A 14,976-nucleotide genomic window follows, 5' to 3' on the forward strand; every position below is an offset into this window, starting at 1 on the left:
TAGCTGGTTCCTGTTCAACACTGGTAACAGATTTCGCATCATCACTAACATCACTGGTGGCATCTGATTTAGTATCTTTGATATCCGTAGCGGTATCTGCAGTAGCTGGTTCCTGTTCAACACTGGTAACAGATTTCGCATCATCACTAACATCACTGGTAGTGTATGGCTTAGTCGCCCGAGATTTCGTGGTGGCGTCCGACGGTGTTGGCCCCTGCCCTACGCTTGCGGCGGACTGTGTGCCGTCGCTTACTTCAGAGGCAGCCTCTGATTTTGGTTCCAATGATTTCGTGGTATTTTCCAACAGGTCCCGTTGTTGCTCATCAGCCCTCCTCGCGGAGCCCTCAATGACAGTTCCTTCAACAGGGTTGACAACACCTTTAGTGGTGGGCTCCTGCTCATCACTGGCATTTGATAGCGCACCTTTACCTATCTTGGTAAGACTCGCTACATTCGAAACTTCACCTGCTGAAACATTACCACCCGTATGTGCCTCTTCGTTGGATCCTCCTCCCGATCGCCGGTCAACACTCAACCCTGCAGCTCCCATTCCATTCGTTTCCTTTGCTTTTAGAACGGTGTCCCTTACGGTGGAAGCCTTCTCCTTGCAAGTCTTTAAATGTGCTCCGTGGCTGATGTCAGTAACTCTGTTTAATTTATCGTTTGGAGCCACTGTGACACAGCCTTCAACGGCAGACTCGTGTTTGTGACCGGTGCCCAGTAACTCATTCTGCGGAGCACCGCTACTCTTTTGTACAATCATCCCCATGGTTGTGTGCCGGGGCAAACCCGCGGGGCTGTCGCTGGAAAGTTGATGTTTCACCGATGCGGTGTCTGCTTCGTCAGTTCGTACAGTCGCTTGCGATGCGCTTCTAAAATCCTGATATCTCCTCAAGTTTTCCTCTCCCGTCATGTGTGGCTTCTGGTTCCCTAAAACTTTAGTCGATTGGACACTTTTCGCGGAATCACACGATGATGGACGCACGATTCGACGCTCCTCTACCCCTTCGTCCGTTACATGCCTAAGCGTAACCCCCAATTCCCCACCCTGCATCTCCTCTCGGTTTAACAACTTCTGTTTCGCTCCAAGGTGCGATACTAGCCAACGGTTGTACGCATCTTCTAGATGGTGTAATAATACCTCCTTGCGATTCACGTCATATTCTCCCCCCTCTCCACAATTTTCCCTTTCTATCTCCTCTACCTCATGTTCGAGAAGCAGCTGTTCTACTACTCGTTTGTGAAGCATGCGAGCTTGCTGATAGCTTCTGATCCCGTCGAAGTAGCGGTGGAAAACACTCTCAGTCATTTGTGCACCATCGGGCAAGGGACATCCCGGTACTCTGCCATCAAATAAAGAAGCATCACGTGTCCCGCGTCCTTCTATTTCAGGTCTATTGTGGGAGAAATTTCCCCGCGTCCTCCGGTTTCGAAGTGTAGTGATGTCCCTAGCCCCAGTTCCACGAGACGAAGTGGACCCAGAAAGACCGGGGTAAGAAACTCCTAGAGCTGCAAACGAATCAGCAGCAGTCACTCCGAACTTATTTCTGTTGCTGTTGAAACTGAGCCCACCCACATGCTGCTGCAGTGATGGGGACAATTTATTACGGGATTGGTCACACGATGTTGCTCCTGAACGAGACCGGGAAGAACTATTAAAACGCATGGACGAATATGCAGACATTGGTGCATCACCTGTACCTGATGCATAGAAACGGTGAAATCTCTTGGGAGTCTGGACGCGCCTGCTGGGTGACCTTCTTTCAAACGAGTATAATTTCACCAGTTTCGGCTCTCCTAAGTCAAAGATCGAGTCGTCCTGTTGCATTCGTTGTGGCATTCCCACATCTGTTCCGGGAGATACCCTCGTACGACGATTCCGTTGGGGCGAGACAGACATGCGTCTACCATTAACAGGACTCTGGGGGGAAGCGTTAATTGGCCAGTTTTGCGAGTAACTCCAGTGAGTGGTACTTGCAGAGTTGGGCATCCCGCTCGACCTTCGAGTTGAAGCATTAGGAGTACACATTCCATCCCTTGATTGGGAATTGCCTTGGTTCCCAGATAACGCACGCCAATAAGTGCTGGAGGGCAAATAACCGCCACTAATGTCCGTACGTTGATGACCCTCTCCGTATACAGGGGACGTGGACGATCCGTTATCTGCTCTCATATGTGTCTCCCCTGTCGGATTTAATGAAAGTTTGTCTACTCGAGTGCCTGGGCGGCTGCAATGAGGTGTGCAGAAAGAATAACCATTTTGCCGCTGCCCCTCAATCTCTTCTTGCTCCCGGGATTGTCCACCACTCATGGGTCTCCAATGGTCAATGCCAGGTCGAGATAAATTACATGAGGAGCAACGGGACCCATCAAAGCCACTGCATGACCTCGGCACCCGCATCGGTGAGGCGGGAGCAGCCGTAAATAGATGCTGAGCTGCAGGTTGGGAATGCGATGACACACCAAACGACCCACACGAAAGACTGTTCGGACTACGTGATCCGCAAGGTACACTTTGAATGCAACTGCCATGCACGACCCCGGAGCCTGCGTGAGCAGCCACTGGAATTCCACTCCCATAACTGGCTCTGCGAACACTATCAAAGTCCCTGGAGTCCCTGACACTGTTTCCCATATAGTTATTTAACTTAGTAAAAAACAGTTGTTGTTTCTGCTTCATACAGGGAAAGTCATTACCAACCACTCCTGTGGACCCCGCATTGCCACCCCCGTGAGCACATGGCTTCCCCCCTCCATCAGCATCACTGCAGTCAGCAGCGCGGCTGCCGTGGCGGTCACCATCTTTGCACCCTTCGGTAAACGATCCGTCGATTATGGAAGACGGTGGTCGAGTGACTGTTGGGTCTTGCTTGCGGGAATGGTATCCACGTATTATGCATGAATGGGAAATCGCGCTGAGTTCCTTTCCGAGTTGTTCCATGGCAAGTCGGCGCCTTAAAACGGAACAGCAATCACCAACTGCTTCGGTTGTATCTATCAGATATTTTGCACTCTCTAACCGCAGGAGGGCCTGCTGGAAGCAATTGTGCTGAATGAAGACACGCGCCTCCCCGAATTTCTGCCAGGCGATGTCTAATGCCGCATGAACCCTCTTGCGAGCCTCGTCTCCAGTACTACTTGTAGGCCTTTCACACCCGTGGAATGAATGCGGTGGTTTTGACTCACCTCGAACGGATTTCCCCCCCCTTCCTTCGGAATCTGGTCTCACTGATCGAACCCTCGTCCTCCGTTGAAGCGGTGTGTAGTCAAGTCCCCGCGTCAGTGGTGTCGCACTCTGCGCCCGGGAAGAAGGCCTCGAAGTTTTGTGGCTCACAACACTGCTTCTTCGTGGAGCTCTACCTCGACCAGCCGCACCTGCAGGTGTTGCACAGGATACCCATTGTCTTGATCTAAAAATGAAGTCTGAATCAGACAAATGACCCTTCGCGTCTCTTCCAACGGCGATCACCCTCATGACGCCCTAAGAGAAAGAAGTTAATGTCCAAAAAAAAAAAATATATATATATATATATGAAATCAAACATGATGTGACACGGTGGTAAAGTTAAGCAAAGCAACTGAGAACAGCTAAAAAACAAATAAAAAGAGGGAAACAACAACAGCAGTCCCTCCGGCAAAGATAAAAGCGAAAGTGAAAGGTAAGTGTAACGGTCAGCACAGGGTCAAAAAAAGAGAATTAAATCTGCGGCCCACTGAGCAAGGGGAAACAGATACACAATACATGTGGGTGTACATCGGTTGACACAGCTTTCTTTCATGACTCTATTTTCCTCGGAGACCCCCCATTATGCATGAAGGTTTGTGATCATCCATCTAACATCTATTGCGCCTCCTCCTCACCATTCGATCCTCTTTTTCACTTCTTCTCTGTCTCCACGGCTTTCTTGCTTCCATCAAAAACAACATACAGTATATATAAATATTTATTTGCATTCCAAGTTGTGCACACACCGAGTCGGAGCACAGCTTGGCTTCCCTCCACATTGTTCATTTTGAGTATAGCGCAGGTCAAACATAGATGCAACCTCGGGAAGAAAAAGAGGGGAGTTTCAAGGCTGCATCCCACGTTGCCAAGACAAATTGAACTTCACTGCCTCTTCTTGCACGCAGGCCAATCTCACATGCCTGGTGTCGGGGTACTACTCTTCTCTACAGCGGCAAATCTTTTAATCTCATTGATAATCTGCTGATTGGCTTTTCTCAGATACTTCACTTCCTCCTCGTGGATCTTCTGTTCGGACTGCTTCTGCTCCTCGAAGCGCTTCAGCATCCCATTGTGCTTTGCTCGTAACTCATTCACACGATTCTCGAGTCGACGCACCTCGCTTTCCATCCATTCTTTCTCCTTGAATAGATAGCTTCTCAAATCACGCTCAATGGCCTTTCGTACGGTATATTGAGAGGCACTATCAAACAGAATATCGTACGTATTTGTTGTTTGCTGCATCTCCTCCGCCAATTCGGCTAGCAGCAACCCACGTTCCGGACAGAGCACAGTCACCTGTCGAATAACCTCCCGCATTCCATCTGCGTATATCCCCTCCCGAATAGTGCATACCACTCCAGAGGGACGTGCATGCTCCTGTTGACAGCGCCGCTCCAAGTGTTCCTGAAGGTGAACACAGTCCAAACGGCTCGTGTGATCAACGGCAGCAGCCTTCATCCATGCACATTCCTGCTCCTGCCCGCGGGTATTGGTACGATCCTTATCGTGTCCCGGCACGTTGAGTGGCACGGGGGGAAACAATTTGGCGAGGGCTTTTACTGGAGTTAAACTTTCCTGAGTGAGTCGCACTGGTCCCCCATCCGACTGAATGGCGTCTCGTGTGCCGGCAACCCCGCTTTGCGTTTGCCCGAACTTTTGTCTATTGGTGGTGGGAATGGTGGGCGCCTCTTGGCCCGCGGCGGCGGCTGTAGCAGCATTAACCGCTGCAGCCGTGATCGGCTCATCGTCACTAATTAAGTTTGAAGGAACAGCACGATACAACACGGTGCCTTCCTCATCGTAAACGTTCGGTGGTGCGTTCAAGGTTGCCATTTTGAGTGTCTAACGCAGCCGTGCAGGCCTTTACTTTCCCACGTCTATTGAGTGCCCCCACCCCGTTACTTTTCTTCTTGCAGATTTTTCTCTCTTCTGACCTACTAACTGCACTTGATTTACCTGCTAATATGTTGCGAACAGGTAAAAGAGCAAGGACGCAGAACCCTGTCCTCCTGAACCGCAAAGAAGATATGAGTGTTAGAGCGAGAGGAATCGCAGCATGTATGTGTTAATGAAAAGCCGTGATGCAAGTGAGAGTAGGTTGATGAATAGCACGAAACCGGAGCGGATCGCCGGTATTTCCAGCACGCACGATAATGTTTCATTTTCTCATGCAAGAAACGTGACAAAATAAGGATTGGAGGATTCATCAGCCCATAGAGAGGTGGAAATATAATAAGAAATAATATCACTTCCCACGAATTTTATTTCGTAAAAAAAAAAAGCAACTGAGAAGCTAAAATGACTCCGAGCTTTCCCACAGATAAACAACAAAAACAAAAAAGTCACATGCCCTTGCACCTTCGGTTGCTTTTACGTGGCATGCGGAGACTGGGAGACCGCTGGAAGTTAAACAATTTCAATTGTTCTTGTTAACCACCCTTTTTTTTTGTGAACGACAACAATTCACCCGCGCTCCTTTCACAACTTAAGGTAAAGCAAAAAATGGAGATGTAGACGCCAGATAAATGCTGATCCAAACGAAAGACCTCCTCTGGGTCATAGTCATTTCACCTACCACTAATAATTTTTTAAAAAAAAGGAAAATTATGTGTCTCATCATTGTTTCTCCTTGGAAAAAGATAACACCAGGCCCACCTTGCCCACGTTGGTGTTGCCTTCAGTTGGAAGACGTAACCACGCCACTACTGGAAACCTACTTGAGACAAAACGTTCTGCGAGTACTCCGCAAGCACCTCGCGTGCCTTCACCGCACATCGTTGCACGCGTATGGCCTCAACCAAAAGACTCTGTTGCCCCTTAACCCACGCTCGCTGTTCCTCTACAGATAAGGATGATGGTGCCTTCTGCAGAATTCTTTCAAATGGAGGAAGTTCCACTGTGACCTTTGTTTCCCCTGAAAGCTCATGGTCACTCACGGCAGTTGGCAGCTTATTCTCACCCTCACATACTTGTGAGGTCTTGTCAGAGGGGATAGCAGAAGGAGCGAACATCGCCATAATGCGCCGCGATTCTGAACGCCAAGCCTCCTCATCATTTCCAGCATCTGTGGCGATTCCATACTCATTGGCGCATTCACAGTAGTGTTTGGTCAACGGAGACGGTGACGGTAGGTACTTACAGGTGCTGCAGTCCATCACATCGCCGTGTACGGGCGTACCAACTGTCGTTATATCTGCACTCACCAACGGACAGTGCAGAGCCGTTTTAAAGCGATGCTTGCCTCTGCTGTCCTTAGAAGCGGTCTTGGTCTCTTCTCTTTTCAACTGCAGCTGGTAGACATTACCAAGGCAATCTCCCGCAAGATGCACAACAGACGACAAATTGGTCTCGAATCCCCAATCTGCCTCATCTTTTTTCGGTAAAGCAGTGACGGGAACAGTTAAACAAGAATTAGGGCCAACCGTTGGAAGATATATGGGTTTCCTCATAGTCACAACAGCTGTGACACTGGAGGAAGCAAAAAACACACCACGTTCTTGCCAGACCATATTATCGTTCACGCAACTACCCTCTGCTTTTCCAGCTATGCTATCGCTCTTTCCCCCAGTGTTACCAGCATTTTCATACTGCGATGCGTCAACTTCCCCCTCTGTACCCTTACTCGGGTTTTGGAACGGGCGAACAACAAATATCCTCACTGAACCGTCTCTACAACCCGCAGTGAGCAGCAGCACGCTCGACACGTCGGAGTGATCAACTTCCTCCGGTGCATGATCACAAGAAAAGTCCACAGTGGTTGGTGAAACGACAGCTAAATTGAGCGAATCTACCGGTGTCGGTTTCCCCTGAGGTCCATAAATCGCCACGGAGTGAAGCACACTAAGCCGTGTGTTCTCCGAGTACTCCCGCATGAGAACCTCAGCATCCTTCTCCTCCTCTGCGGTCAATTCTTTTCCTCTATCCGCTACCGGTGGAGAAAAAGTGACTTCAAGTAACCATATCATACAGCAACTTGTGGACACCGCAAATAATGCACTGTATTCGCCGCCGCCTCCCCTTGTTTCCTTTACGCACAAAGCGTTACTAACACACAGGAACACACCTCCCGCTGGGAGGCATGCAACCGAACTAAACGCATCGTCACTGCAGTCATTATATTGGCTTTGTGATGTGAACATAGGGAGCTGGATGACTGAGCACAGGCGGGCCGACAAGAAATGGCATTGACGACGACCCACGACAATGTAATATTCATCACATGAGCCGGTAGTTGTATCCCCACTGAAGGAATGATTCTCGCCCAACCCGATAATAGTGTCAACTGCTTTTGGTTGTTGACTCTCTTCATGTGTTTCCCTACTGGGACTTCGCGTGGCACGCAGTAAAGGAACTGCGCACACAATCTCCTCTGCACCGTTCGACGGAACGCCCTCCGTGTCAGAGTTCGTAGACGACAGGAAGCAACTTGATGTACTTTGTTCCTCCTTACTAGACGAATCCGCCTCTGGTTTCCCAACCCAGGAAAGTACCGAGCGCTGTAGTTTCTTTCCCGCAACAGCAGGTTGCCGACCATCGGCGCACTGGCAGTCCAGTTCTCCCTCCGGCAAAAGTGTGCAGCTGTTTGTAAACTGCGTTTCATCCAGGCAGGAAACGAAACTATCACCTCCTTGTGCCACCCACGAAACAACCATTCCACTCGTGGTGATAGCTGTTATGCGAGCGCACGGTAGATAAGTTACAAGGGGTTTATTCGTTTCATCTTCCTGTCCCAAAGTATTTCGGCAGCTCTCGCATCCGATATAAACAACGGGGTGTGGACCCTCCTCCGCGACACGAATGCGCTGAAGAAGTCGGCCTTCTCGGCGGTTGAGCCCGGGAGTTGAATCCCACACAAACACCTCACCTTTGGCCGTGCCACACATAATGCGTGTATTCTGTAGACCAATACAGATGTATGAAATGCGATGCTGGTCATGCAGCAGAGTAAATTGGGGCTCAAATACAACTTCCTCATTGTCGCTGGACTCAAGGCAACTAAACAGGCTACGGTCATCCCTTCTGTCCGTAAAAACGAGTGCGACCCCATCTGCGGCAGCAGTAACGAAAAACGATCCATCACTTGCCACTGCACAAGCCGTGACAGTAACTGCATGCGAGCCGTTCAGGGTTGCTGCTCCTGCACCGGTCTGGTTGTGGTGGTCCAAATACGCCGACTGCTCCTCGCGCTCTCCAACCGACCACGACCTAACAGTTCCGTCGAGAGAAACTGTGTAAAGGTTAAGGGGATTTTGGGGATGAAAGTGGATGGTGGTGACAGCTCGTCTGTGGCCGTTGAGTGAGCAAAGCACGGTCCCCCTAATCCCAGCATATGTGATGAGTACGCTCCCTCGTTCGTCTGCAGAGGCCATCCACTTTGCATCAGGAGAAAAAGCCAGGGCAGTTATTGGAACACCAGCGTGAAGGGAAAAACGGGCGCCACAAGTCGCAGATGCATAATCGTACAGGCATATGTCTCCATTGCATAGAGCTGCTGCACACGTCACAACCATCGATGGAACAAAAGCAAGTGCACGCACGGGGCTCCAAGTCTCTAAAACACAGTGGCTGTACGGTGGTGTGGTGTACCGCTTCGTGCGCACCCCCTTGCCGCTGCTTTGCTCACGGTTGGATGACTTCACAACTATTCCTTCCTCGGACACCGTGGCCTCATCATGACGCTGCTGCACATCAATAAAGTACACCTTGCCTTCCCATGATCCTGTTGCGAGTATAGCACCTGAAATGTGATATGCTACAGAAGAAATAGGTGCTTTATGATGCTGCAGCAGCTCCGTAGGAACAAGGCTTGACCGAGTGCTGGCCTCGGCGGTACTGCCTACAACAGGCCAAAATGCGCACGCGCAATCATTACTACCGGAGCACACAACATTGCTTACCGGATGGCAGGAAAGAGAGGACACACGGCGTCGGTGGAAATTTTCACTTTGCTGTAGCATCCTACCATCCTCACTATTCCACACCCGCACAACACCGGTACCACTGCCTGTAACAAGAATGTGTGGCCTATTTGTCAGGAACGTAACGGCGGTAACGGGATCGCTATGCTTCAGGGAGGCAGTTATCTGATCAAGCGAGGTATGTGGCATCACATATGTGTTCATATCATCTCCACCACCAGCCATGAACTCACCGTCACTGTTAATTGAAAAACACTTCACTGGATCTATGGAAGGAAACATAACAAGCCGCCCCTCTTCGATGTGCCGAGTGTTGTTAATCCACTTAACCCAAGCACTTCCCTTGCTACCGCCACATCCTTTGCTGCCGTCGCACACGCTATGAGAGAGGCCGTGAAAGATCATCGTGCTGCGCGCGTTATTCCTGATACACTGTCGGAGGTGAAAAGGCCGACATACAAGAACGTGATACTTCCGCTGTATGAAATCAACTACGGGATCCAACTTCCGTGCGTGAGGGGTGGCCAAAAGTGTTGACTGAGAAAGTATGCTGAGTAACCTCTGGAGATAACCAGCGCTCACGACAAGATTCTCCAATAATGGAACGTATAACAGCAGCGCAATGAGAACATCGTACTCTTTTGCGCGCTTCGCAAGGTGTAGTATTGTGAGGAGCTCTCCTGCAGTGTAGCGCCGCGGATCGAAGGCGAGTTCCCCTCCTGAATCACGCTTGATGCCGTCCACAATCGACTGAATGCTGCAACGCAGTTCATACCTTGAAGCTTGTAGTGAAAGTGACTTGTAATACAACTCCGACACAAGCATATTTAAGCAGGCATCTACCACATCCGAAGCACGAGATAAGTATCGTTTTGCAATAGATGAGGCAAAAGAGGTGCTGGTTACCGTTATCCGCCGATGCCTTATACGAAGGCACGTGCCGCTCAGCAAAACAACAAGGCGGGAAGCACTGGCTACATTTGAGACTAGACGATAAAGTGAAAACTCATTGAGCCCTCCAACATCACTAGCGATGTAAAGCGACACTAAAACAGCACGGCAGGTGTCTTTTCCGAAACGCTCCTCCAACCGCTCATATGTTGCCACTTGCAGCTGTGCGAGGGTCGAGGGTAACTGAGTGATATCATTTGTAAGTGTGTCGAACGTGCTGAAAAGGCGGAGATACATTATTGCGTACGTCAGATAAGATGCATGACTGGCGTCGGCTTTGCGTAACAGTAGCCTTAACTGATTACTGTGGAAAGACTCCTGCAGTCGCTTTCCGGACGATGCCAGATGCTTTCTTACAAGTTCAGCCCCCTCCGCCACAGTCAAGTGAGGAAGCGTGACACAAAACGGAGGCGGTACTCGGAGTGCAAAAGCGTTCGAAAATGGGTTGTTTCCTGTTGTTAGGGTAACTACGAAACGAATTCCTCCTATCGGTTCCGGAGGTATGATCCAGCTAAGGCTCTGGAGCATCTCCGGAGCATGAGAAGACCTGTTCATACCGTCCAGAATGACACATACATCCCGCTTCTTACCGGCTGCTTCATACACACGAGGAAGGAGCTGAATGAGAGTTGTCACAGAATCAGTTTCTTGGACACGGAAGTCTTCTTGCAACCCAAGGCCGTAGATCAGAGAGAAGGAAATATAATATGCCAAATGCTGGAGGCTTCCGTCACCAGCCTGACATGCAAAGTGGGTTACAAGAAAGCTGGTGAGGTCCATTTTCCTCAAGTACATCGCGAGTGCCGCCGCAACAGTTGAAGTGCCATCCCCCTCTTGGGCCTGTATCACAAGTACGTTACTTCTGTCCCTGGTTTCGTTAGCCAAAGGGCTTCCTTCCCATGCAGACATCTCGGTAATAGCGGGTGGAACTATGCTTTCGTGTTCACCGCCACTTGAGAAGCGGCCCGTACAAGCGAAGCGCACAAGCACCCCCATGAGCTCCTGCGGCGGAACTAATTTTTTTAGCAGAGACGATGAAAAGGACAGTTGATTCATGCATTCCCTCGAATAAAGCGTATTACTATGATAACTGCCCCTCTCGGACAAGCAGTTGTTCTCTCCGTCACCACGACATTGTTTTCGTTCTCCCCCTTTTTCGCACACGTCACCACTAAAGTTTAGCGGAAGGTTCAGATGCCGCAATATAATGGATTTTAGTGCAACAAACGCCTTTCGAGAAAAGTCCGCCATATCGAGTGGGCACTCTTCAATCGATGACGATAACATCCCGGAGGAACCTATTGATATGTTGCCAATAGCCGTGCGGGGAGCTGTCAAAGAGGAATGCGAGAAACGGTCCCCCAAGGAAGCTTGCTTGTATGTTGCAGTATAGGGAATAACGGGGGCCCCTTGTTCTTCGAGATACTTAGTGAGTCTTTCAATAGAGGCGGCTGCTGTTGGCGTGTCGGGCGCGTACGCACGTTTGTGTTTGGGTGGTAATGACTTCACTAACGCCGCGTTGTCACGGACAAGAAACGCCATGGTGTGCAGTTTGTTCCCTTTGGTTCGCCGGTTGGCTGCAAATATTGCATGGCGCATCTCCATCTCTGTCACTGACATACAATTCGCGTTTCCTTCCTGCTGAAGTGTCTGAATCCAAGCGAAATCAGTAGAGTCCACGTCGTCATCCACAGTGTGAAACAGCGTGGGTGGACGGTACCCATATCGCGATCCCAGTACACCGAGGAAAAAAGGTGCGCACCGAGAAACCTCGTTTAAACAAACTGATGGAGAGAGGTTTGCGCGAGTAGAGTCCTCAGTGATGCCCCACCGAAGATCTACTTCAATAATGTTTATGTGAAGATTATTTTCCGCAGCCCAGCGGCGGAGCTGCGGGAACACGTCCAGCACGAGGGTATTTCGCTCGTTTTCCATGTCAAGGAAAGTAGAAGACAGAAAGAAACGGAAGTTTTTGTACCTGGATTGAAGACTACGCGGGGGAATTGAATAGTCCGAACAAACTGAATCCACCTTTTCCGCTGCAGATGAAAGTAACGTTGCACCGGGCGCCGAATCAGTTGGTGTACTGCCAGAGAATTCGCCGGACGCTCCCTTCACCAGGCCCTCAGTTGATTTGTTGGATCGCTCCTTTTCTATTCCCTGTACTTCACGCAGTACACGCAAATCACTTTCAAATTTACACCTTCCAGCCCGAACTGTCGTCACGTTAACATCGTACACCTGATCTATACGCTCAACATAACGCCGGGGGCCACAAGATACACCCTCCGCCACAACACGGAGGGCAGCGGCAGAAAACCCAGTCAGAAGAAAGTCGTTCTTGTGCTGGTAGCGTAATCCGGTCCTTCGGTCGGCGTTTTTGCTCCCCGAAACCTTTAAGGCGACAAAAAGCAAGTTTTCGTTGCATGTTCGGCGAAGACGCTCCAGGTACACGGGTAAATCACCTAGTGAAGGTGTGTGGTTTTCACCCGAGTAGCAGCTGTGCACACAGTCCATCACGATTAGCGCTTGCAGGTTTACCCGTTTCTCAATAAGTTCATCGAGATACGAATAGGGGAAGTTGAAAATGCGGCTCCTATGGGAGTCTTCCAAGTCTCGACTGAGTTCTGCCATTACCTCTAAATCCCTCTGCTGCAGGAGAGTGCGACATATATCACATACATTTTCCACACAGCTTAAGATACCGTTTTCACGACGTATTTCCGAGTCGACAATCCGGAACTCACCGCGACACAACAATATAATGGAGCAATCCTCGCACGCGTAATAAAACGAAACGGCCAGTTGAACGCCACTTTTCAAATCTTGAATTCTAGCGGGCAAATCGTAACGGGTAATATTCAGTATTACAAGGGAGCGCCCACTGATTGGTATTATGTTCAGTCGCGCTGAAATTTCTGCCGCTTGCTGCATGGCGCCTCTATACATCTGCTTCACTTTTTCCACTTCTTCCAAAGAAGGAAGTTTGTCGATGCGCTTGCCGACTCGCTTCTTGATGATTTTTGGCAGAGGAGATCCGGGAGGTTTTACGCTTATCATAGCCTTACCAGAAAACTTATCCAGCGCATCCTCAGGGTCGAAGTCAAGGGCTTCATAGGCACTCATGAACCTGTGGGGGAACTGTCGTGAGTTGAACACATGTTCCTCTGAAGAAAACAGCTGCAACAAACTGTCATGTGTTGTTGGGTTGCAGCCACACAAAACAATGTTACGAAGGTTGCGCATGGCCGCCATAAATGGTAGACACTTTCTGGCCACCAAGTCATCCCACACTGCAGCTGTGTTACCCTCGCGTGATGTCCTCCGTTCCCACGTTTCAGGAGTTGGGAGGCGCATCCGCTGACCACATAAAGCAGAATTAAATGCGCGTATGCCACCTTCATCAAGACCGCGTTGAACAAATTCGTCCACAGTGTTGGGGTACCGCTTGCCAAGAAGGCAGTTAATAGCATAAACCGGGTGAGACAGATGCAGGTGCCGAATGAGGTGCTTGAAAGTCAACCGCGAGGGGATAGTCACTTGTCGAGCCTCCGTATGACCATCCTCGCTCCTAGAAACATATTCATTACATGCTGTCGTTTGATTACGCCCCGACCGCTTCGTTGCGCGTTCGGTGTTGTACTTCGCGAGGGACAATTCATCAAACATGGTGAACGTTACGGCTAGTGCATCCCGCAGTGCGTTAGGGATGCCTTTGATCGCTTGAGCACAACAGCATTCAGCAGTGCCAGTTGTGGCAGTAACGGACTCGCCTCCGTCACGGGCAAGTAAATATAGGTGTGGCTTTGAATATGCAATGTTTGCAATGTTCAACCAATCAGAAGGTAAAAGAATAATGCGTTTCATGTAGCAAGCAAGAAATGGCTGGCACCTCCGCTCGTACGCACACAGTGCTACAAGAAAAGCCGCTGTAAGGCGTATACTCAAGTCACGTCGAACGTAAAGAGCGAGTTTTAAAACGAACTCGCCATCTTCTGCGCTGATGGAGTGCACCAGGGTTGCAATTCGCGCTGCATCTCGGCTTCGATCTAAACTTGCAGCGTTCTCCGGATCCGGAGCTGAAAAAACTACCTCGCTCATGAGAGCAGCGCACACTAAACTAATCAATTCATCCTTCTCCAGCACCATATTTTCGGTACTAGATGCTGACATGGGGGATACCATAAAGGTGCTACCACCGCCGTTCACCTGTGTTTCCTGAGCATGAAAAGTAGTACCAGTGAAGCTGGTCATCACCTACACAGTTCGGAATACCTCCACAAAACTTCTTTTCTTCACCTTTTACGCCTTTATTTATTTATTTATCCGCCGTCTCCCCCTTTCCTTCTGCCCCGCACCTTATCACTCCAAGTTTCACTTGTGCGTATGTGCTGAAGAGGTAGTCCTTCAGGACGTACTGCCTCCGCTACTATTATATATATATACGTTCCTCTTGAGTAACTAATTTGAGATGCCGCAGCTGAGGTTGAAAAAAAAATAATAATAACCCAATAATTAACCAGACACAAAACACATGAGACTCACTACCATGGCAAGTGGTCCTCACTTGATGCCAAGTGAACAAAGATGAAACGAAACTGCCGCCCCGAGTATTAGTCAAAACTTTGTGAAGACTGGAGAAAAATGAAAACATCTTCACCATTTACTTCAAAACTTAAGACAAAGCTGTCCGAACGGGGAACGCAGGGTTCGCTACCCTTCACTGCACCGCAGATGCTTCAATAACAGCAAGATTCTGGTTGACATCAATACAGCATCTCACTATACCCCTTTTATCGTTCCTTTTCCTCGAAAACGCACACATTCCCTCATCGCCCCCCCATCCTGAACTCACATACACACACAAAGGCAAAGAGACGA

At 49.5% G+C, this 14,976-nt stretch overlaps 2 protein-coding genes across 2 annotated transcripts; both read right to left on the reverse strand.

Annotated features, from left to right (window-relative positions):
* Positions 1–4,138: 4,138 nt before the first annotated feature.
* On the reverse strand, positions 4,139–5,059 carry TEOVI_000348600 (dynein arm light chain, axonemal, putative; the record flags this gene model as incomplete). Its single annotated transcript, XM_067226383.1, has 1 exon — positions 4,139–5,059. The coding sequence occupies one exon, from the start codon at positions 5,057–5,059 to the stop codon at positions 4,139–4,141; it is 921 nt and encodes a 306-aa protein (XP_067082484.1).
* An 869-nt stretch (positions 5,060–5,928) lies between these two features.
* On the reverse strand, positions 5,929–14,349 carry TEOVI_000348700 (telomerase-associated protein, putative; the record flags this gene model as incomplete). The annotated part of the gene is made up of 1 exon (XM_067226384.1): positions 5,929–14,349. One exon carries the CDS (start codon positions 14,347–14,349, stop codon positions 5,929–5,931), a length of 8,421 nt encoding a protein of 2,806 aa, XP_067082485.1.
* Between the last annotated feature and the right edge of the window lie 627 nt (positions 14,350–14,976).

This window comes from Trypanosoma equiperdum, assembly GCF_001457755.1.
Source record: "Trypanosoma equiperdum strain OVI genome assembly, contig: ctg_756, whole genome shotgun sequence".
Lineage (NCBI taxonomy): Eukaryota > Euglenozoa > Kinetoplastea > Trypanosomatida > Trypanosomatidae > Trypanosoma > Trypanosoma equiperdum.